We start from the raw sequence: 24810 nt of genomic DNA on the forward strand, positions 1-24810 counted from the left end.
TAGGAACCCAGTACTCCCTCGACATACACTATACTTAACATACAATCACCCGTACATTTAACATGCATTTACCATAATTTCATATTACGCATCTGTAATAATTTCACTTATTTTTTACACCTACTTCAGTTTTAGAATAATTATAAAATTCGTATTCAAAATTCTCAACAAAACTTCAAAAACATAAAAACTTATCTTAATATCCTTCCCTATGAATAATTTAAATAGATTAAAATTCGTTACTTAATTTGTTCCCACATAATTATGAAAAATTAGAAAAATTAATGAACAAGAATTTCAGATTTTCTCAAAACAAATTGCAGAAATTTTAACCAAAGTTGAAATGAAAAACTATAGAATTAGCAGCATATTAAATGATTTAGTTCCTGAGTTAGATTCACACGAATGTAAGTTTTTGAGCTATTGAAAAAGCGGAAGTGCAAATAATTTTCTGTCGCACATACTTACAAACACTAACTCAGATCGACCTTGAACCAGCTGTAATGCTTAATTCCTAAACGGTAATTCACTGATGATTTCCTTTTCACTAGGCATTCGAACTTCAATTTATCGAGAGATTACTTTCAATCTGTAAACACTATGCGTGATTATTTTTTTGAAGCACTTAGAAAACACCACAGCAGAAGAATGATCTGTTCTTTTTTAAACACTGAAAAAACAAATTTGATGATTCACTTCTTTCATATTATCTTGGATTTAACACAAAAAGATGATTTAAAGAGCTGAACTAAATTTTTCCCAGGCTGCAGGAAACTATCCTACCGGCTTAATTGTAATAATAAAATCACAAGAAAAAGCCGGAGCAGTGTCGATGCGTGATTAGACCCATATTGAAGAAGATTTTGATTGCATAGTATGCTAGTAATGCTAACTTGGTAATATGTAAAGAACTTGGCAGTCGAGGCAGTTTTAATTCCATTTTTGTTTGCAACTGATATTTGTAGCCAGAATCACTTAGCACTCTAGTCGTGCCTTTCCACAGAAGATTTTCATTTTTGATATTGTTGAGATAGAAAGCAAGCCAGCGATATTACATCTTAGCACAGTAGAGAGCAAAAGCTAAAGTGCGTAGTTATGAAAGATGGAGGCACGTCGAAGAGAAAAGTTTTGGTTTACAATTATTACGTCATGAGAGCTGCGCGGGCCATAGAGTGATCTCGAAATGACGCAATGCAGAGAAGTTATTACGATTTTAGAATAGAGAGGAAGAATTAATGTTTATAGTTATATTATAATTCTGATTCATATATTTTTATCTTACATATATATATATCATGTGATGTTAATCCACGTCTGAGTTTGATAGTAAACCTGCTATTAATTAACTGTAATTCTCAAAGAGAATTCCGGCAAATTCATTGATGTAAGCAAAATATCTGAACTGGTGTATCTATTATCTTTGGTATTGGCTTATAACATATATATATATATATACGGATATTACATATGTGCAAATATATAATTGTTACAGGCTATGAATATAAGAAGATCTTGTTTGCTAAGGAAATGTGACTCGCCTTGTCGAATTTCGTATTTCAAAGAGGCAACAGGAAATCGTCACATATTAGAGATTTATAGTGATGCATTTCGTGAATATTTTAACTGTCTTTTATCTTTTATTTATTTATTTATTATTTTGTGATTTTTTTTTTACTGTTATTTCAGGGTACCGACTGAGATACTTAGAAAATTCTTCTATTTCCTAATGTTATTCTAAACATTATTCCAAACATCGATATAGCTTTCTGTAGTTTTTCACAAACGGTCAAGTGGTAGTTTCCACAGAAACTTTCCTTGAATCCTAGAAATACTTTGATACACCGTGCATGAACCCCAGGTAAGAAACCAGTGCTCTAATACAATAAGCATGATATTTTTCCGAATTTCAAATATAGTGCATAGCATGAGCTTCATCATGATCGTGGTGCTTAAATTTCGGTTCGTAGGAAAATGTCACCTTTCTCAGTCGTCTTCTGTTCCATATTTAATTTTCCCATGTCCAACATCTATTTTGATCGCCTGAACTGATTATTATGGAATACTTACAACGAACGGATGATACAACCTCCATGGTATGTGGTATAAAGGCTCTGATTCAATAATTTGAATGTAATACAAAGAGTGATGCAACAATTTTATCCATGGTCATGGTGTTATCGTAGAAACGTTACATGTAGCATTTAATTTTTTACGTGCGACTTAGATAATGCAAATTAATTCTGTTCAGCAAATAAAATGTACATGAACACAATACACTCATGTGCAAAATTAAGAGAATTTGCAAATTTATGTTTTACAAAAAGTATTGAACCAAAGATTGTAATTTTGCTGCCAAAGAATTACGCTAATATTCGGAGTCGAGTATGTATGCGTACACGTGCGTGCCTGCGATGCTGTGATTATCAAAGCGATATAAACGCACGAGAAATTTTCACCGACCTATATGCTCCCACTTCTTCACGATATTTACCATGTTTCTCGCAAGAGTTGTTTAAATTTTAAGTTTCAAATAAAATGAGTTGCCACGATCATATCAATGACGGAATGAGATGGAGAATTGTTGGTAGATAGGAGGCAGGTTAATCACAAGCGCAGGTGGCTTCAGAGATTAATATAACGCTCAGTGTCATCTGCAGTTTGTGGAAACAGCTGTTCAAAACATTGGATATATATCGAGAAGACTTGGACAAGGTCTACTAAGATCTATAATAACGAATGATGATGGTTATTTGTTATTTTCAGCGCGGTGACTGCTCTCACGTGAGCTGTATGCTGGAACTGGAACCCGAGTTTCACGGTCTGTAGTTGCCCGAAGGCTCCATAAGACACGTTGTTTGCGTCCCGCTCACTGCAGCACGCAAGAGAGCGCATTTATCATTGTACAGAAAATATGAGCTTTGGACCAGACTGAGCACCTGGTAAGTCGAGATTCAGCCTGAATACTGATTCTCGGCTTTACTTGTATCTGGAAAAAGCCTGGAACACGATATCATTTCTTCAGTCATCAGGGAAAAGAAACGTTAGGATATGAAGGTGTGATTTCGGTAGGCACGGGTGCGTGGTTAAACATCCACACCCGTGCATGTTTTTACAAATTCTGCCTAACTGTTTTGAGGTACAGAGAGGAGACCAGGAGATCTTAGAACCCTTTGTTCGACTTTTCAGAAGTGCAATTAATCCTTGGTTCCTGTTAGTAGACCACAACGTTCCACCACATAGAACTCAGCTGGTCGACGATTAATTGGAAAGTGCGGATATTCGTGAAATGGACTGGCCACCCAGATCTCCTGACTAACTCTATCGAACATATTTAGGACGCTTTTGGGAGGACAATTTCATCTTGTCATTCCCCTCCGAGAACAAGCCCGGATCTGAAACTGCCCTGCTGTGTGAGTGGTGTCGACCGTCTCAGAAATTGCAGCAGCCTCCTGTCCAATATGCCGTCACGCTGCGCGACCTGTCTGATTGAGAGGGGACCGTACCACACATTCGACTCATTTTCAGTTCGATATCACAACGTGGATTTTAAACTTAGTGAGCTTTACCGATAATAAAATTACTTTTGAACGGCATATCTCTTTTTCTGTTGTAAATGTATATTCATACCAAATTTTATTAAAATTTGTCCATTAGTTTTCCAGAAATTAGATAAAATCTGCAGATTCTCTTAATTTTGCACATGAATGTACATTGTATAGTTGTAGTGAGGTTAGCTTCCATGTTTTGTGTTGTATCTGTTACATACGTAATCCAATGAAAACGAAGTGCATTATTGTCTGAAGAATTTTTATCATTTCATATCTATAAATAGACGTCTGTGATTACTCTAATTCGAAAATGCTTTCAAGAATCTTACGAAATAATAATTAACTGCGAAGAATCCAAGAGCTTGCATTATTTATTGAATAACCGGTTTTAATTTTGCAACAGCCGAGCTATTGCCGTGAGTCTTCTAAATCTTTTCCATGTAAACATGACGGAAAATAATTATTTCTGATTTATTCTTTAAGTTTACTCACATCTTTTCTAGAATAGCTGATAAGAACTAGTAGGAAGCGTCACTTTTATCAAGTTTCTGTTTCGAATGCTTCACGAGTCGATCATTATTCTGAACCAGTTTAGCTGTTATTTTTCTACAACAGCGTCACAGTAAAAATCGGACATAAATCTACGGCAGTCCTTTTATAGGCAATTCTATGTCACGTGTTGATTTTTTGTCGGTTAGTGTGTAAGTTTCTCTTTTTGATAGAAGCTTTTCCAAGGAATGACATCCCATTAATTTTTTGCTTTACTGGTTGTGTTTCTTATAGTCAGCTGAATATTTTTAGCCGAAAGCTTGTATGAATAGATAGCTGAAGAAATGCAATGGCACTGATTGATTTGTTTTGTAGTAATGTTAAAAATCAATACATGATGAAATATAAAATCTGAAACTCAATGTGAAGAATATGTATGTAGGGCAAAAAGAGCCAGTGCTATACTTTCAAATAGAAAAATAAACATAGCCACATAAAGTAAAATTATGTTTTTCATAAAAATAAATTCATGAATAATATGGAAACGCAGTTCACAGAACGAATTAATCTTTAAGAGATGTCAAATTTTAGTTAACCATGTAAAAACTCTTATAAGAGAGTAGCTATCTGATTGATTCGGTGAAGAAGACTTATGGCTTTAGAGCAAGAAAGAGAAATTTTTTATACACTACTATATATGAATTTTAAAATACACAGTAAAAATACGGATGATGTTAAGTATATAAATAACACTTTTAAAACTACCTTTTAAATTTCGCAATACAATTTACGGTAGCATACTGTAGAAGTCACTGAAAGCTTATTATGTCGTATCAGTGCTGTGGCGTTGTGTACAGGATTTATGTTCTTATATATAAAGCATATCTAAAAGCATAGAACGGAGACATGGAAACCAAAGATTATTATATACTGCATTTTATGTAATATTCATTGATCCGTAGCGCCATACTAATCATCGCTTAAAAAACGTTTATTTGAAAGTAGGTAGGTTAACGAACAATTTCTATTTTCTAGAAATGATTGCGGATCTGTAATACTTCGATATTAGAAGAAAATTTAATGCTTTCCATCACATGTTAGTCATTGAATGAGGCATGTTTATTTTTGTTAGTATGATGGAGAATATGAGATAAATTAAGTGTTCTTGATAGAATATGTTGGTGGAACATTGTGTTCCGTAACTATGAATATAACTCTTTTCTGTGTTGGTGATAACCATGAAGTAGCCGTGAAAACCATGAAGCAGAAAAACCTTGATAAACCATGTCGTAGAGAATTAACATCAGTCTTAGTATCTGTCTATTTGGACATGACATTCGCAGCAATAAGGAAAGGTGCACATAGTGAAATTAGTTAATAAAAACACAGCTACTTCAAATAACTTGGAAGTTTTAGTCTAAGGACGTTAAATGCGCCAATTAAGTCTTATTTGTATATTTAATAGAAAATGAAAAATGGTCATCTTGATTTCCAGTTTGATCCTCGCGCAATCTGCGTTGGGCATGCATTTAGATGTACACAATTTCAATTTAAGAGTTTCTGATTTGCATTCATCCCATCCTCACGCGTTGCTTACAGAATCTCACCTTGGTCCACTCCAGAATGATTATTAATTCCTTCTTTCCCCTCCTTTTCTACATCCTTCATCTGTTGACCGAGAGTCGTGAGCAAGGGGCGACGAAGAATGCGTTTCCGATTGTGATAGATGGCCCGGTCGTGATGACCCCTCCTCCACTCTCTTTTGTAAAAGAAAGTATAGTGATGGAGGGTCGTTTATGAAACATTTCCAGCTTCAAGCTGGTGCATTCCAACCAAGCTACAAATTTCATCCCCCCTCCCCCAACGCCATTCTTTAGTTCGGCCGTAGCTCTGCATTGGCAGTAGAATAGCAGTGATCAGAAAGTACAACTTGGCTATATACTTGCTTTAGAATATTGGGCATATGTGACGCTGTTTTCATACATGTATCGTAAATAAATAATTCTCATCTTCCGCCAATTCTACCATGATAGTTTTCTCTCAGGAGTGAGATCGACTGTATATATTGATACCCGAGCTGGTATAAGAAGTATGTGCATAGTAAATGTTTTTAAATATGTAGAAGTCTGCGTATTTGTGAAAGAAATACGAAAACTGCCGTAACGTTTCTGTTGTATGAATAACATACATTATTATCACTGATGGGAATTCAAGAATTTGAATGCCATAAAATGGAATATTAAAACGCTAAAATTAAATCAAAATTTTTAATTAAAATTTTTTTTAAATGTTTCTGTGCCGTTTAGCTGTGTGCAATACACCGAAAGTACAATGTATTTCCTCCATACCGCAATCTAATATTCTACGCTGATAGATTTTAACTCATATAGTGTTACAGTTCGACTTAGGATCGAAATTAAATTTATTGTACTATTAAGTGATGTAAGTGTTTTGTAGATTACTGCAAATTTTTTATGCCAGAAAAAGTATCATTCTTATTGTAGAAAATAATGAGATTTATTCGAAAATATATATAGCATTTTCTTGTTCACTGATAAATATATTTTAACATCTGCATGAGATACAAGTTATGAGTTATGCTTATTAGTGACAAAGTGTATTAAATTCTTTTTTTGCAAGTGTTTGATATAATAAGATGCGAAAAAGAAGTTTTGAAGTACATTTATGAACTTCTGTAATTCAAATTCGTTCAGACCATTGATCTCAAAATGAGATAATTTCCTTTTCTTTGGTGTTTTGATGTAAAACGGGAAGCTAATACTCACAACTCATACATCATTTTAGAAATATTAGGTTATCAGCAATAGTCAAAATAAGTATTTTAATTCTTGTTCCTAAAAGTTTTCATTATTACGTAATTTCTGAAAAAATATATTAAACTACTGATCTTTTGTTAAAGGCTTTTGCTGAATGAAATCATTCTAAAACAGGAGTCTAGATCTGCCTCTTTAGACAACTTACAGATTACCTACGAGTAGACTGTTTACATTAATGGTGAAATTCGAAGACTGACGTGCATATTTCATTCATTCTGGTATTCAAGACGAACTCAAATTTAACCAAAAAAAAAAAAAAAAAAATGTTAAATTGTATTAAATAAATTCAGTGAAATTAAATGTTTTTCGGTTATCCTAAATTATGAGGCAAATTTTTGCCTGAGAGTAAAATGCAGTTATGTCTAATTTGACTGTTGTTCTCCTTGCGTAACATACAAAAATTTCTTAGATTTGTATTGAAATTCATTTAGTTTTAATTCATTCATTAGTTTGTACCGAGATTCATTCGTCACAAATTTAGCCTAGGGTCTAAGTGGGAGAACAATTACATGAATATACAATTTTGACATAAATTTAAGTAGTCAACCACATCAAAGGTACGGCCCTCGCTCTTGACTCTTGGACTAATATGTATGAAAAAAAAGCTCTAATATGTATAATAAATTCTTTTTACAAAATTCATGTACAGTTTTACATTGCGAATAATAAAAGCTTGGGCGCTCAAATAACGAAATCGAATTACTATATGGGATTCGAACTGTAAAAGTCTATTTAATTCATGAAACGTTTTTTCTCTTATTTTATTCACGATGGATTTGAAAACTACTGTATTGTCTTTTCACTTTTCTATGCCAGAAAAACAACCGGATATAAACGTTACTCATGACTCAGAGGATGCAATATTACATATTTCCTTCCCTATTCTACATTCGATTAAAGATCTCGGTCGTTATTGAGCGGAGTTTGTGCTTCAGTTACTTAACACTATTTCAATTAATTAAAACTCAATACATATGTCTTCTCTAATTCATCTTTAGAACTCATATTATTAGGTATTTCTCCCTTTGTTAGCATGCTTTTGTGGTGTAATGGTCAGCACACTCAGCACGTATTCGAGTGTCTGATGGTCGAGTCTCGGAGACGGCATTGCTCATTTTTCATGACCTCTGTTTCGAAATAACCTAATGTCTCTACATTATTTCTTAACTCATGAATGATGAAAAAATTACGCAGTGGCCAAATTTTTCCCCATGGACTGTGGTTTTCTATCATTTATCCAAATGAACACGAAATTAATTAGATACTGATACGCGTTTAAACATGCTAATGTTTCTTTTTTTAGTAAATTTTTGTGCAGACATGAAACTAAAATTATTAACGAAATTTAATTAAGATTAATTTGACTAAGTCAGTCTTCCATTTATATAAATTTAAAATTTAGAAATAAAGAAATGTGCCTTGAAGTGTTTAGAGTACGGTCTTTAAGTATGCAGAGTAGAAACAAACAAAAAGTGTTCTCCTGAATTAAACGGAAATGTTTTCTTATCGCTTGTAACTTCATTGCAAAACTATTGGAAAAGTAGTGCGGAAAAAAAGAAAAATTTTCATAATCCTTTGAATATGGCGTTTTATAGTAAGTAAAGTTGACAAGCATTTTTTCCTTGGTTCAAATCATAATACTTAGTTTCACCCGTTTGATGAGTCATCGGTAGAATCTAAATTATAGCAATTCTAAATTTAATCTGGAAATTAAAAACTTCTAATCTTCAAAAAGTAGCAAAATTCAACAACTGATGTTTTATTGAAAGTACAAAGTAACTGCCGCATCTGTTTTCGGATTGTTAGGAAGTTTCATGATCTCATTCTTACTTCTTTGTACGAAGTAAAGGAAGTACTGTAATCGCGAAACATTTCGGTTATCAGATTTCAAAGAAAATATCCATTTCGATTATTATTTTGCACCACATCTGTACGTACGGACAATAGTGGCCTCTTTATTCCAAAATGGATTCATTCTAAACTGGTTTCAGAAGAGATTTTGTTTCGTGGTATTTGTACATGCGTACATATGTATCCCACATAACTCAAAAACGAGTAGCCGTAAAACATTGAAATTTTGCATATGGGACTGCTAGAACATCTAGTTGTGCACTTTCCTTTTTAATTGCAATCGGAAGTACCAAAATTAAATTATATATATATAAATAAAGGCCGGGTAAGGGGGGCTGGTTATATACCCGGCCTTTATTTTCATTATCATTGGTCGCATTCGTATACTTCCAATTTCAGAAGTGTTTAAAATGAAGAATATATTCATGTTTTGTAACGTCCAATTAAAAAAATTAATTTGGACCAATAAAGAAATCTGACTTTTAATGCGGTCACCCGGTTTCTGTACTTGTATTTAAAAATTTTGTATACTCGATATGAAAAAATAAAAATAGGATAGACTCCTGTAAAACAAAAAATGACCGGAATATTTAATTTCAAATTTGCAATTTTTGACGTCATTTTAAACTTGCCTGGAGGGATCGATTAACCCTTTCCGGCGCAGTGTGTTCGGTGTGAACACACCAAAAATATTACCTCTTTAGACACTGAAAATAATTTATAAATATCACGAAAACTACACTAAATGGTTACTTTTAATCTCTTTTATGAATAAAAGATAGCAGCACCACACAAGCAAATCATTGACGTTGAGATATATTCTGTTTTGACACTGATTTTTCAAAGAAATGTTTCAGATTTTTTTTTTAAATATAAAGAATATCAATTAAAAAATCTTTATATAATTTTGTTGTTCGTATGCTAATCTGCCTATTCTACATTACTTTTAATTTTTATCTCTGAAATACTGCGTATAGTGATACAGAAATACAATGTATGGTGTATTCGGACTGAACACACTGTACTGGTAGCGCCTGTCACGTGGGAGTGAGTCTCAGAATCTGGTCTCGTGCTTCAAACACGGGGGAGGCTGAGAGCACAGATTTATTTATATTTGTTTTTAATCTTTTCTGTTTTTAGTTTTGAAGACCCCGGTGCTTTGCTTTCACTTAGCTATTTGATTCAGTGACAGTAGACCCTTTTTTCTCTTGCTTTCATCGTGCGTAGTTTGCTTAGTTTTGATTTCTATAGATTTTTATTTGTATATATGTTTAATAATTATTTTTTCTAGTCAATAATTAATTGTAAATATTATAGTATTTTAATTATTTTTCTTATAAATTTTAAAATTGTGTAAATGGCTGGGAGAGGCCTCAGCAATGAGAGTTTCCTTTCCCCCCCGGTTTTTCTTGGGGTGATGTAGAGTAGCAGTCCTCCCCGTGGTGCACCCTGGGTTATGCTAAATCTGCTACAGAGATCAGATTCTACTGTTTTTAAATTATAGATAAAGTATTTTACTGTAATACGTGCTTCACAGCAGTGCTCATCTATTGCAGCTCGTGCGGCTCAGTGTGTTCGCTTCAGATTCACCCACAAAATGGAAACGGTTTGTGCAATCTTTGTAAAATTATACCTGCATACTCTCCTAGACCTAAATAGACTGCCTACAAATTTTTTCGGTAAAATTGCAACTTTAAAGAGTAGCATGCCGGAAATGGTTAATTAAGAATAGATCGAAGAAATAAATTTAAGCAGAAAAAAATGTGTGCAATTTAATAGGCCGTATAAGGAAGTCATTGTGGTGTCCATATCAGATTTTTTTTCCTAGAGCTAGTCAATGGCCATAGAAGCTGCACAATACTGTTGAACTAAGCTACGTGTTACTAAAACATTCAGGTTAAACTAAGCACTGGTGCGATTAAAGCTACACAACATCGGTACTTTTAGCTGGGGTTCATATCCTGGATGTGGAACGTTCTGCATAGATGTTTCCATGTCGTTTTTCCAATATGGTAATAAAACCTAGTTGGCCTTGGCAATTCCTCCACGAAGTATCTCCTTCAAACTTCAAACTTGAAATTTGAACCTTAAATTATTACCCCTCTATTGTTGTATACTCCTGGAATCCAGGTAATGATACCAAAGATGCATAAAATAGCTTTCTGTTGCTTTATAGTACCCACAAATATTTTAATTCAGAATAATTCTTTTTTCTAAATTTAAAAAAATCATATTTGAACACCATATGACATCATTGTATGGCATGTAAATTATACACATATTTTCTGCACATCATTTAACGCATTTTCTCGAATTGGTCGAATCTGAATAACCGATACTTCAAGAAAAGTTAAAAATGACATCAAAAATTCCAAATTTTGAAATTAAAAGTCAGGATCAGTTTTTGTCGTACAAGAGTCAAACTTCTTATAACTTTATTTCTTCATAACGAATATAAAACTTTCCCAAATAATATTATAGAAAAAGTATAGGTAGAAGAGGTTAATGATAATCAAAGGGTCAACTGAAGGTGGATTGCTGGCTATTGATCAACGTAATTAAAGTCTCATGGATTACCAAAAAATGCATTCATAAAATTGATAATTAATAATTTATTGTTATAAATTTCGATCATATAGTAAGGAAGAAATGTAAAATAAATATAAGGGGGAAAATGCGCTACAATTATTTAATGCATTTTAAATATACAAATTTTTTGTGCAATAAGTGCAATATAAAAATATAAAACAAAAGAGCCAAAGAAAAGATAACACAAAAATACGAACACAAAACTGGAATGGAAAACAAGAAACAGGAAGAATGTTTCTGAACGATGCGATTTAAAAATTAAATTTTATGCCAGATATTTGAAAAAGAATTCCTCACTACATCGAGCCATCACATTTATTAAAATCAAACTTTTATGCAGGTAGAATCTGTCTTTTCCCTGAAATTCTGTTTATATTTTAAAATTAATAATAATAAAATAAAAAATAATTAAACATATAGAGTCTGCTTCTTTTCGGTAGCATACACTAAGTCGACTCCTAAAAGACGTAATCGATTTATCGCTGTGTGAATTACACAGAAACGTAAGAAGGGTGTAAAACACATTTTTATTCAGAACTCAATAATTGAACGGAAGATATTTCTTGTGCTTACAAAACCAGCCAGCATTAATGGCGTAACTCAAAAAGTAAGGAATTCAAATTTAAACTAAATCTAAGTCGTAAATTAGCCAAAGGCTACACTGAAATTATTAGCGCGCAAACTGGCTCAAACCTAAATCGGTGGGATAATCACTATTGGTAAGAATAAAGCCGACGATAGAATGCTAGAATGCTGTCGTAGAAATTAAGTTAGTAACGTGTCCTTAGCAGGCGAAACACGCTCTGTCTTAAGCAATCTAACAAACTCCCTTTAAATGCTAGTTTTCTCTACCTCATTTAAATACGCACGAGTTAATATTTACAATCTGGCAGGAAAACGGTAAGGGAGAAGTGAAAAAAAATGCGTACCATAAAAGATACTTTACAAAATTAATCTAGTAAAACTTTTTTTTTCCAAAATTTAAGAAAAAGGTTGCAAATTCGTGTTCTAGAGTATATTTTTCAAGTGTTCGAATCCACCCGTTCTCCTGTTGCGCTGTATGCGTCTAGAATAGTCAAGTCAAACTTAGAAAAGTTTATACGTAACTGGAATCAGGAAATAAGAAGCGGATTGAATCTTTTGGCGTAGTCTCTGCTGTTTCCGCTCTTCACCTTCTATCAATTGCAGGCATTCCTTTTAGCCAAGTCAGACGATTAATTGAAACTTTTTCAAGCCTTTCAGTCTTCTGCTCTTTTCATTTGCAAATTAGTCCTTTCGCTGCATAAAAGAGAATGAGTTTCTTCGTGGAATCATATGCTTATTGCTGCAAGAAGTAGATGTCTTTAGAAAATATTAAAGCTTCTGACTTATATTCAGATGTTACTAATTTTTAACATTAGAATAAGAGAGTGGTCAAAATGGCATATATTAGACGCACATTTCGTATTATAAGTGCATGCACAAACTATAAATTTAATCCAAATAGTTATATTTTGATTTACTATTTAGCAATAGATATAAAATAAGTAATAATGAACCTACTAAGATTAAATACTGTACACTTAGGTTTACTACTTGAAAAAATTGTCATTTTGACGATTTGATTGTTATAATGAAAATTCATTTCATTTAATGTTACCATCTAAACCATCTGTACAGTGTACTATCATATGGCATTTAAGGACAACGAAATTTCCTCACAAAAAAGAAAACATGTTATGTTCCTGAAACTGTATAAATAGCTAAAATGCGAACTGGTATGGTAATGAGTGTAGTGCGATTGCTCATGACTGCACACTTAAGAGCGACGCTGCAAGTGTTAAATAATATTCTAAAGATATATACCATTTAAAGAAAAAACTAGTTGAAAAGCTAACTGTGTAAAAGTGTTATGCACAGAGGTTGTAAGCTAATGTGGAGTATCGCCTTGTGTCCACCTTTCTAGTATTTTAAGGAGTAGTATACAATTTCTAGTACAATTTAAGGTAATGAATGGTTGTGAAAAGAATTCCGTCCTAGAATTTCAATTATTTGCCTTTAGAGGTAAGTAAAACAATGGCTTTCGTTTAGATTATTGATTAGATCTACAAGTTGTTTTGTAATAGCTAACATTTAGCATTTCAATGAATATTAAGTTTCGCTGCCTAAATTTGAAGGTCCATAGTTAGTTCAAATCAATATAAAGGTGTGTTATAGGTACGAAACAAGAATTCTGTAATTCTTGATTATTATTTTTTAAATGATCACATACAAAATACTACAGGCATGTAGTACAGCCTATACATGAAATATTCTATAACTTACAAACAAAATTACCATTTTTTAAAATTTTATATTCTGCTAAAATCAGCTTTATTTGAGAAAGGATATTAGTTTTGCATTTTTTGATCCTGCAATTAGTTTTCTTGATTGAGATACTGGCGTATAATCAGAACCTTTCTTTTACAGGTGGAACTCATTCTTCAAGGCGATGATGTAACGCGGCAGATGTGGCAAATGTACTCAGTGTTCGAGGAAATTTTTGGGCGTCAGACCATGACTACCTCAAACAATGAACCTCTAAAGCACGTAGTGGTAGGAGATCGAATAAAAGGGTCCTCTATGAAGCCCAGTAAGAGCAAGAGCTCCGAACGTCCGACAATAGATACTGCAGCTAGTCCCCAGATTTCATCATCTATGACAGTATCTTCTATACCTAGTACTCCAGGTAAGTTTTCTGCTGTTGAGTAGTTGCACTTATATGTACACTGCTAAAAAAAAAAGGGGGGACAGTGCTATATCTCCCGTTCTACTGGGCCGATTGACAAAATTCAAATTGCGTTTTTCATGTCTCGAAAGCGCGACTTAAGATATATATTAGATTTATATATAGGACTATTCTAACATAGGTATTCTGACACAAAATCGGACTTTTTCTGAAATAACATACCAATTTTTTTCCATATTTCGATTCTACGTCTCAAATTATGCCAGAATACCAAGTTTGGTAAAAATCGTACGAGTAGTTTTTAAAATATTAGCTCTCAAAATTTCAGCTCCTCAATGTTTGGCAAATATTTATTAATATCTCTTTTTTTATTAAACTTTTTTTATTTTTTCTCTCACATTTCAAAATTTAGGTTCATTCCAAATAAAATTTATCCTTTTTTTTTTTTTTTTTTTTTAATTTTTTTTCATTTGCAAATTAGTCCTTTCGCTGCGTAAAAGAGAATGAGTTTCTTCGTGGAATCATATGCTTATTGCTGCAAGAAGTAGATGTCTTTAGAAAATATTAAAGCTTCTGACTTATATTCAGATGTTACTAATTTTTAACATTAGAATAAGAGAGTGGTCAAAATGGCATATATTAGACGCACATTTCGTATTATAAGTGCATGCACAAACTATAAATTTAATCCAAATAGTTATATTTTGATTTACTATTTAGCAATAGATATAAAATAAGTAATAATGAACCTACTAAGATTAAATACTGTACACTTAGGTTTACTACTTGAAAAAATTGTCATTTTGACGATTTGATTGTTATAATGAAAATTCATTTCATTTAATGTTACCATCTAAACCATCTGTACAGTGTACTATCATATGGCATTTAAGGACAATTTTAAATAATTTTTATAAATTTTTCGAAAAAAATTTTGAATTATAACCTATAAAATTTTTACCATCATCTTAAAGTAGGTGTATTTTTAAGCATATCTGCAAAAAATTAGACTTTTCTATTCAAAATTTTCTAAGATATACACGAATTTACATATTTTCGAGTTTGGAAATTTGGCATCTTTTTTTTTGAGCGATAATAACGCCAAATGTGGTCTATGGATTTTTGTTACAGTGAATTGCCACAGCTATTTTTAACCTTAAATTTCAAGTAAGATTTTACGAAGAATTAATTATATAACATTTTTTCCCTCAATGAAGCGTAATAAATATTTATTAATACTATATGAAAAGCTATTTTTTAAATTATGGATGATATTATTCAAATTTTTAACTATTTTTTAAAAATTTTTCTCTATATTCCTTTTTTAAAAAAATAAGAGTAAATTTTTACCTTCGGCGTTTTATCGTCTGCTACTTTACTTCGTTTAAATCGAATTGTCTAAAACTGAGAATTTTCGTTTGATATTTATTTTAATTTTATGACATTAACTTCATAATTTATTTCTAAACAAACTGTTGCTTTTGAAGTGGCTGAAAGAGCGGCTGATACTATCATCCACATTTTTAAAGCGCAGTATATTTTTATAGAAACAGAATAATCATTTTTATAAAAGTCAAATTATGATATAAACATACGGCCCTCTAAAGACTGAATTAATGGAAGTTCAATGGTTATGTAGAAATGATCTGCAGCTACTTAATGGCTGGATAAGTCAGCAGATTCTGTAGACAAGTAAGAATAATTCTATGAACGCCACCCAACATTCAGGATTCAATTAACAACGAGGATACGATGTTTATTAAATGAATTTAAGAAATTTTAAAACATAAAAAACCAACTCATTTTTATCCTAAAATGTATTTTTGTGCGTAGCGTATTTTCATTATATCCTTAAAATTCTAATTTAGAATGTAATTGTCAAGAACTGAATCCTAATCATCAGTAATATAATTAGTAATTATTACAGTTATTAATAAATTTCTTATAAAGTAGTTGCAAATATTTCAAAAAACTTTCTGTCTGAATGCAAATATTTTTCTATGCAAATATTTTAAATTTTATATTAATCAAGATTGCACACGATATTATTTATTTGCACTTCAATTCTTACCGTCAGTTCCAGTAGAAGTTACAAATCAATTACATTTAATTAAGGATTGGATTGGATTATTTAATTATAGCAAAGCACACGAGGGCTATCTACTTAAAGGGAGGGATGCCTTCGTGGAGGACTTTCTAAGGTAAACTGGCTCGTATACACGTTATACATGGGGAAATCCACGAAAACGCCGATGCGGCCACCCCGTTCGCGAGATTCGAACCTCGGACCGAACTACCAATGATCAGCGTCTTTACCGCTCGGCCGCTGGTGGGCTATTTAATTAAGGAATGACCATCTAAGTTTAAAAACAGCGTACAGTAACAGCAATTCAATTATTGGCGCCGTATCTTTCATGTTACTCCCGATTAGCAAGCTACATGATTTTTAATGAGTATTCGGGTTTTGCTAGTAACTTCCCTTGGAAATCGCGCTTAAACTAGGTTAGTTGGTTATTTGAACATAGAAAGAACATGGGAGCTATTTGATTAAGATGCTTTCATAGAGGACCTTTGTAAAGAGAACCTAGAAAACTACGAAAACCAACCATGCAAGCCTGGGTTAGACTTCGCAACAAACAATTAGTATTTAACAATCTTCAAATGCTAGGCAACTGGTGAGGCTCCAATTAAATCTCCAATTTAATATTTTATTTGTAAATACTTAAAATATTGTTGCATTCTTAGACACAAAAAGCAGAATTTAAGTTTTGTTAACTTGTCAGTAAACTACCAAGCCGTAGTGCAAATGAATATTCAATTTCTTTTGCAATAATTGTATTCACTTAATATTCTTGCAATATGAGCTAAAGAAGGAACGTTCTCGGAAGATTAAAGAAATGTTTAAATCCAGTGATATTACGTTTGTCTTACAAGCTTAGGATCAAAACGATTCTGCAATTGCTCGAGTAGTTGACTTGTAAATGGCTGTGAATTAAGCAGATGACTTTTAATCTTACGTTTTCAGTCAGAAAACGTATTCCAAATGTTTTGTATTGTATGGCAATGCATCTTTTCATTATTCAATAACCAATCGGAGAACCGCTTGTGCTCCGAAAATAAGTATGTGTACTCCATTGTTCTGCATGTTCTTCAAATTTGTCTTCTTATGATTTTTTCCTCCCCAAAACTAAAGGCCTCTCAAAGTAAAGTTTTTTGACATTGAAGAGACAAAAGGAGTATGACATCTACTTTTAGAGGCATGTCAAAAACAGATCTCTACAAGCCTTTTCTTCCATTACATGTTGTGCATTCAGACAAATAGTTGCATCAGCGTAAATTCTATAATCTATTTTTTGTTACACTCTTATTACTTTATTAACATACAGTGAATATATACTAAACCTTTTACTTCAGCTTCAGTAATTCGGAATTTTTTACAGAATTGTCGGAACTAGAACTTGGAAGATAAGTCAAATTGAATATTTCGATAATTCAATAAATTCATGGTCGAAGTTTCAATATTTTATTTTCGGAGGGAGGGGAAATTTTTTCAGTTTTGATCTAATATCCTAAGTATATTTGCTTCGATTCTTTATTTTTTCCATAAAAGCGAAGATCTTACGCATGGTATACATATAACTCATAGCTTCAAATTAAAATTTAATAATATACAGGGTGGTTATAATTAAAATTTCACTTTGAAACGGTCATAAAAGGAAAACTACTGGATCAACTGTTATCAAACTTTGTAACCGTGTAAAGGATGTCATGGGAATTTATTTTCCGCGAAAAAAAGAAAGTTGGAAACCTCACCACCAGGGCAAAATGGCGCTGTATGCAATATTGTTAAACGAAATATGGGTCGGAATCTAACTTAACCTTTTGTTACACGGGTTTAATATGTTGTATACCCTTGAGAAACTTTGAAGTAGGCAAATTACCATTTAAAGGCGTTAAATTCGATAAAAGTCGAGTGCGCCATCCGTGTAAGTGAGAAATTCGTCCGTGAAAACCACGAATTACCGATTAGAAAATGTGAGATCGCAAATCACTCGCACAAGTGCGTACAATCTGGAAATCGTTTTCTTACAGATCGCTAATTAGTAATTTTTGAAGTCTGAATTCGGCAATAAAACATGAAGATACTGATTCAAAACGCTTTTAATCGATTTGGGCCAAAGAAATCTCTCATGTTATCTATCTAGTTCCACTGCATTCTCCTACTGCATTCGATTGCATAGCAGTCATTCCACACCGTTTAGTGTTGAATGACAGCTAGTATTATAACTGAACCATTTTTCTCTGAAGAGCAGTCGACAGCTGGACCACTGTGATTGCAGCTCACTGAGAGTCAATGTTGAAATGTTTCGTGATACATGAACTGCAGTAACGTGGTATTTTAGATACTACGATTTTTATGCAGGGCTGGGCCCCACCTCACGTGTGTCGCACAGTTACTTAGGCAACATTTCACGAATGAAAGTCTTATAAGCCAACACTTCCCCTCTTCCCACCAGACCTCAACCTCTGACTCTTGGCTATGGGGTTATCTCAAAAGCACTGTTTATGGTGATAATCTAAACAATTTGGCAGAAATGAAAAATGTGATACACTAACATGTCCGTAACATTCCTCCTGATATGCTAAGAGCTGCTGTCGAGAATACAGTAACAGGATTTCACTTTCGGAAAATGCTGAACGCTACATTGAACCTGCTTTGTAACACGTTTCGGAAAATATTCAACGCATTTTAAACAGATGTTTTCGTGTCTTATTTCATTTAACAATATTGTATACAGCGCCATATTCCCCCTGGTGGTGAGTTTTTGAACTCTTTTTTTTCCGCATAAAATAAATTCTCATAACCTCCTTTACACGATTCCCAAGTTTGATAACATTTGGTCCGGTAGTTTTCCTTTTATGACCATTTCAAATTGGAACTTTAATTATAACCACTATGTAAATTAAACTTTAAAAGTTTGACAGTTTGGTTCAAGTCCCAGCTTTAAAAATATATATATATATATAAATATAATCTTTTATATTAATCTTCTTAGAAAAAATGTTTTAAGAAGCTAATTTTTCCCTCGCGTTATAGATTGTATAAAAAACATGATCTTTAATATTATTTAGATTGTTTCAGCCGATATAAGAATCGGGTTACTCGGTGGTGAAGAATAAACACTGCTGGACTGTTTTATTTCTTTGTCATTTAGCAAAAAATATTTTAATTAAAATATTTATCCTTTTTACTTCGCTTTAAACTTTATATATAGTTAAAATGACTAGAAAATGAAAAGCTGTCTTCAGCTGAAACGCAGTTGATGCAATTGATATTTTAAAAAATTGACAAGAATGCAAAATTTATGAAAATCTAGCAATCGAAAAATCTTAATTTTCTTGTGTGAGCACTTAAAATAACTGTAGAAGGAAAGAAGAAAATTAGGGAGAAAAGCAAGCAAAAATTTGCAGGGAAAATTTGGCTCTTAGACATACCAAGATGTTTCAAAATGTTGGACGCTTTTGAATATACTTTCAGGTTACTTCAAAGAATTTAGGCGTTCAAAGAGAAAACACTTGGGCGTGTACACCAGCAAATACCATCAATTGAGCTTGTGTTATCAGAAAAGACAAAAACGATATTATTGCAGATTAAAGTGAAGAGCGACTGGTTTTTAAACTATATGGTTGTATAAATTTAAGTTACGTCATAGAACATCATATCGTACCATAAATGGAGAATCCCATGATTTTCTCAGTCGAGTTATTTGAAGATTCAGGAGTTTATCCAGTATTGTATGTGAATGTCACCTAAAGGCGTTTTTTTTCCCCTCCTGATGAAACAGCGGCCAAGCGGTAAAGTCGCTGAACTCTGATAGTTCGGTCCGAGGTTCAAATCCCGCAAACGGGCTGGCTGCATGGGCGTTTTCGTGGTTTTCCCCATGTGTAACGTGTATGCGAGCCAGTTTTCCTTAGAAAGTCCTCCACGAAAGCATCCCTCCCCTTAGGCAGATACCCTAGTGTGCTTTGTCATAATTAAATAAACCAAAACCTCTTGATGAAACCAGTCTTTTCTTTCATCTCATACCTTCAAAATGTTTAGCCTCTAAAGACTGATAAAGGCTCTGACCAAATATTGATGAAATGGATTGAATTGGATTATTAAGTTACGTCAAAGCAGGGTTATCTGCCTAAAAGGAAGGATGCCTTTGTGAAGAACTTTCAAAGGAAAACCAGCTGGCATACACGGTACACATGAGAAAATCCACGAAAACACCCATGCAACCAGCCTGTTTACCGGGATTCGAACCCCGGAGTGAACTACCAGTGTTCAGCGACTTTACCGCTCGGTCGTTTGTATGCCTTTATGAAATGGAAGGCGATAACTTTATTTAAAATGATTTTCAGAAATATCAAAGTTGGATGCTTTTTAATATACTTGCGGAATGCCTAAAGAAAAAGAGCAAGAATAAAGTAGAATGACTGAAGAAAAAGAGAAGAAAAAATCTTATGATATTTGATTCTTACGATTTCAAAAATAAAATATTTGACTAAAATATGAATAACATAAGAAACCAAATGTAGAATAAAATTGTGTAAAGCAATGGGCACAATGATAAAACTGTTTAAAGCAATGTATGCAAGTCATCCTAAGTTAAAATGTCGGTTATACATCTCTTATTTATATATATCTTTTCTGAACGGAACATTGAAAGGCTTTACTGTATTTGCTCTTTTAATATATTCAGTTTTCAAACGCATCGTAATCTGGGTTACAAAGTATTCCTCCGAAAGAAACGCAATTCAAATAAATAAAATCAAATTCTGGAAAATTTATTTAAAATGCTTAGTTCGAAGGAATAAATAGAAAATTTTAAAACAGTTATCTGAAGACACAATGCAACACAAACAATTAAAATAAAAGTATAAGAATTTAAAAATTACCTAAAATAACTATGACAAAAAATATATATAAAGAAAACTATTTGAAAAAAAATAAACGCTGCACCTTTATTTACGCAGTTCGAATAGGTAAATAGAAATTTTTAAAACAGTTATTCGAAAAAAACCATGCAACTTAAACAATTAAAATGAAATTCGAAAAAGAAAAAATTACTTAAAATAATAAGTTACAATTAAAAATACAATATAAAGAATATTATTTGAAAAAAAGGAACGATGGTGACTTTTTCCTTTCACGGGAAAGGAAACTAGGTTGCCATATATTAAGAAGTTCGCCAAGTGAACTATTCTTGGCGCAAACTGACAAAATAGTGCCAACATAAATTTGTGAATTTCTCCGTAAATTTTTCTCCATATTTTACAAAATTTCATATTTAGGCGTAATTTGAGTCGCAGAATCGAAATATGTAAAAACATTGGTATGTTATTTCAGAAAAAGTCCTATTTTGTGTCAAAATACCTATGTTAGAATAGTGCTATATATAAATCTAATATATATCTTAAGTCGCGCTTTCGAGACATGAAGAACGCAGTTTGAATTTTGTCAATCGGCCCAGTAGATCGGGAGATATAGGACTGTCCCATTTTTTTAGTCCAAAGGGATTTGAATCCCGAAGGACTATTAGTTTCGTTTTGACATTTTGCGTCGGACTCATAAATGTCGGTTCACTTTTCAAACTGTTGCCATAAAATGTTAGAGTCCTGCATTATATTTGAAGAAATTAAATAATGAAAATCTGCGTAAATGTATGTATATTTCTCACATTGTCATAAAATAACGGTACATAGAGTCATCGAATTTTGAATAACGTAATCCTCCAACGAATATGAGCATGTGGAAGACCAAATTTGAAATTTGAAATTTGTTTTATGATCGATTTCCTATTTTTTAAAACTTTGACGAATTTTTGATTAACAAACTCAAGGATTTCAAAGCGAGCAATGGCAACGTTGTGCAGAAAAAACATTTTTATCTCCAGCGCGTGAGTCTCTGTATCGGAAATTCTAAAGATATGCTCGTTTTAAAACTATTTTGCGATATTGCTGTTGCACTGGATCTTATGGTTTAAGTGCGAGGAACATGATATTTAATAAAGAAAGGTAACACACAAAATGTTAAAAAACGCCCCTTTGGACGTAATTTAAAATCTAAAACATTTCAGATTTTTATTTTTTTATTTTTATTTTTATTTTTTTTTAGCAGTGTACAATAGAAGCAAAACACTATTTACTGCAAATTAAGAATGTCAGTTTTCATGATAAAGGGTCTCGGAGAATGAATGATAGGATTTTCTGAAATCTGTGTGAAATATGTATTATATTAAATGGATTGAAAGTGCTTTTATTTAATTCAGTCAGTCAAAAGGCTTATGTACATGTTTTGGGGAATATGCGCTGTTGCATATGACACATTAATGTGTATGAGAGTATCGTAAATTTAGTATTAGGACGGCGTACTTAGTAACAAGACTTTTGCCTTTTTTTTTTTTTTTTTTTTTTAATCTATTATCAACTTTTTTTAATGTATACTTAAAAATGCAACATATCTTTTTGTTCTTTTAAATGGAGCACATGAAAATAGAAGACCTTAAGTTGCTGTATTTCTTTCAACAAGATGAAGCTCTGTTCTGCTTTTCGAACCATGTGTCAGACGCGTTTAATCTTCGAGTTTCACGACAGTGCACTTACAGTAAATGGTCATGTTCTTTGGACCGCAAGAAGTTATGATGTTACTCCACTAGACAGCTTTCTGTGTGGCTTTGCCAAAAATGAGATTTGCAGCGAAAGAACTGACAGTCTGCCCCCCCCCTTCAAGAGGACATAATCACTTAAGAAATTGTAGGTCTTATGCCAGACTTTCTTTTTCAGTATCCGAAATCAAATATCACTATGATGTGCGCCATGCTATTAATGGTTCTTTATTTAAAATATTTACTAATATTGCTCATGATCGGTTTCGGTGCCTGGATTAAATAAATGCACTTTCAATCTATTTCACATATTATTACATTCTTCTCGGAGATCTAATGAAATCGTACCATTCAATCGTAGAAACCCTATAGACGCTGCTAAATTACAATAATGCACAATATGCGTCTCTTCCGTTGGTGACAGCGCAGAGTGTATAGAACCCACTAAGAGGTTAAAAACATATTTGCTGCTTAGAGAGATATACGTATTTACTGGGTTTCATGCGTATTTCTTGAACGGATTTCATTGTTTATGTTCTGTTAAATTAATAGCTTTAAGCAAGGGCGGGCGTTTGTTTTGGCTTGGGGACCACTTTATGGACGCGGAGGTTAGCGAAGGGCTGCATCTTTTATGACAATTTCATTCATTAGTTAACTTTGCATTTAAAAAAAGGTACGAATTGTACCAATAAAATCAAAAAATGTAAATTAAAATAGTGTTCAATTATTGTGATCATTTCATATCATTAGCTGCAGGCACATTTAGAATCAACTTAAATGAGACAGATGTACCCTATCATAATTTTCTAGTTTTTTTTTTTTTTTTTTTTTTTTTTTTTAAATCAGGAGTGAGATTGCTTGTTGAGGGTATGTTAAAGAACATCTATATTTACTTTTGTTGAAGCAAGTAAACCTTTGCTCACAAAGATATATAGACCTAAATATAGAGAACATTTTCCCAGAAAATTTCTTCATAGATGGAACTTTTTCAGCTGGCAAACAACTGAATTCAACTAATGCCACAGCATTAAACATTTCTTTCACAATGTGATCTGACTGCATTTTAATAAATTCAAGCTGCAGCTTCTCGCGTACTGTGTCAATACCAGTAGTCATGGGATAAAAGAGAAATTAAATTTAGGCTCAGGTTACTTACCTGAAAATCTTATGACCTCGTTCTCCAAACTGTGCAGATGATCCCTGTACTTAGCAGAAACACTTTAGGCAATTTTTGTTTTCCTAATAAAGGGAAATGACAAAATTTGCCTTCACTTGCTTGTCTAGTTTTTCTTTGATTGACTTTACATGCCTCCACATTTCATATGCAAACAACCCCTTTCCCTGCATTGTCTCATTCAGTTCATACAGTATCTCAAATACATCAGTGCAAATATCATTTCATATCTTCATTTCTCACATCCTATATTTTCAACAAAATCATGAGATATCTTCTCCGTGTCCAGAAATAAGAGTATTTCATTCTGCAAGCCCAGACTATTTATATTGCCCAGGTTCATGTGGTAAATAACGTCTTCATATTCTGCCTCCACATCTTCAAGAAATGTTGAATTGTTGATGGTGGAGTACCCTTGCTCAGATTGTTCATCACGCACAATAGGACCTACTATATGCTCGCCCAGTACAGCTTTAGAAAGGCTCTCCTGACGCAAAATGCAATGAAACGACAAGATATCACTGCCTGTGCTTTCTGCTTGTAACTTTTTTAATGTTTAACCGTACAAACATTTTTTCCACTGAAAGCTCTGGTCTCATCTGTTGTAATGATTGCCATTTTGTTCCAGGACAAGCCACTTTTCTCCACACAATTCACAGCACACTGAAGCAAGTCCTGACCAGTGGTTCTATCTTTCATTGATTCTAGACCAAGTAATTCCTCAATGATGACGAAATTTTCATTAACTCTAACGAATTGAGTAACCGTGCAGTGTCTTTACCTGTGCTTTCATTCAGTGCCAAAGAAAACCAAATAAAATCTTTGTTCGCAGTCTACAGCTGTTCTCTGAGTTCGTTACTAATTGAGTCAATGCCCTGCACTAAAGTTCTTGACTATGAAATGCTTTCAAATTTGCTTTTCACGTCAGGACACAATACGTTTGCACACATAATAAGCTCGC

General features: G+C 32.9%; 1 protein-coding gene across 1 annotated transcript in view; it reads left to right on the plus strand.

Annotated features, from left to right (window-relative positions):
- Positions 1-24810, plus strand: part of LOC118197762 (uncharacterized) — a 268218-nt gene that overhangs the window by 187288 nt on the left and 56120 nt on the right. Inside the window, exon 3 of the mRNA XM_035369305.2 lies at positions 13763-14021. Within this exon, the coding sequence (XP_035225196.2) occupies positions 13763-14021 (259 nt within the window). The remainder of the gene's footprint in view (positions 1-13762; positions 14022-24810) is intronic.

Source organism: Stegodyphus dumicola, chromosome 4, assembly GCF_044657685.1.
Source record: "Stegodyphus dumicola isolate Sdum_Otavi_A_Nest chromosome 4, ASM4465768v1".
Taxonomy (NCBI): Eukaryota; Metazoa; Arthropoda; class Arachnida; order Araneae; family Eresidae; genus Stegodyphus; species Stegodyphus dumicola.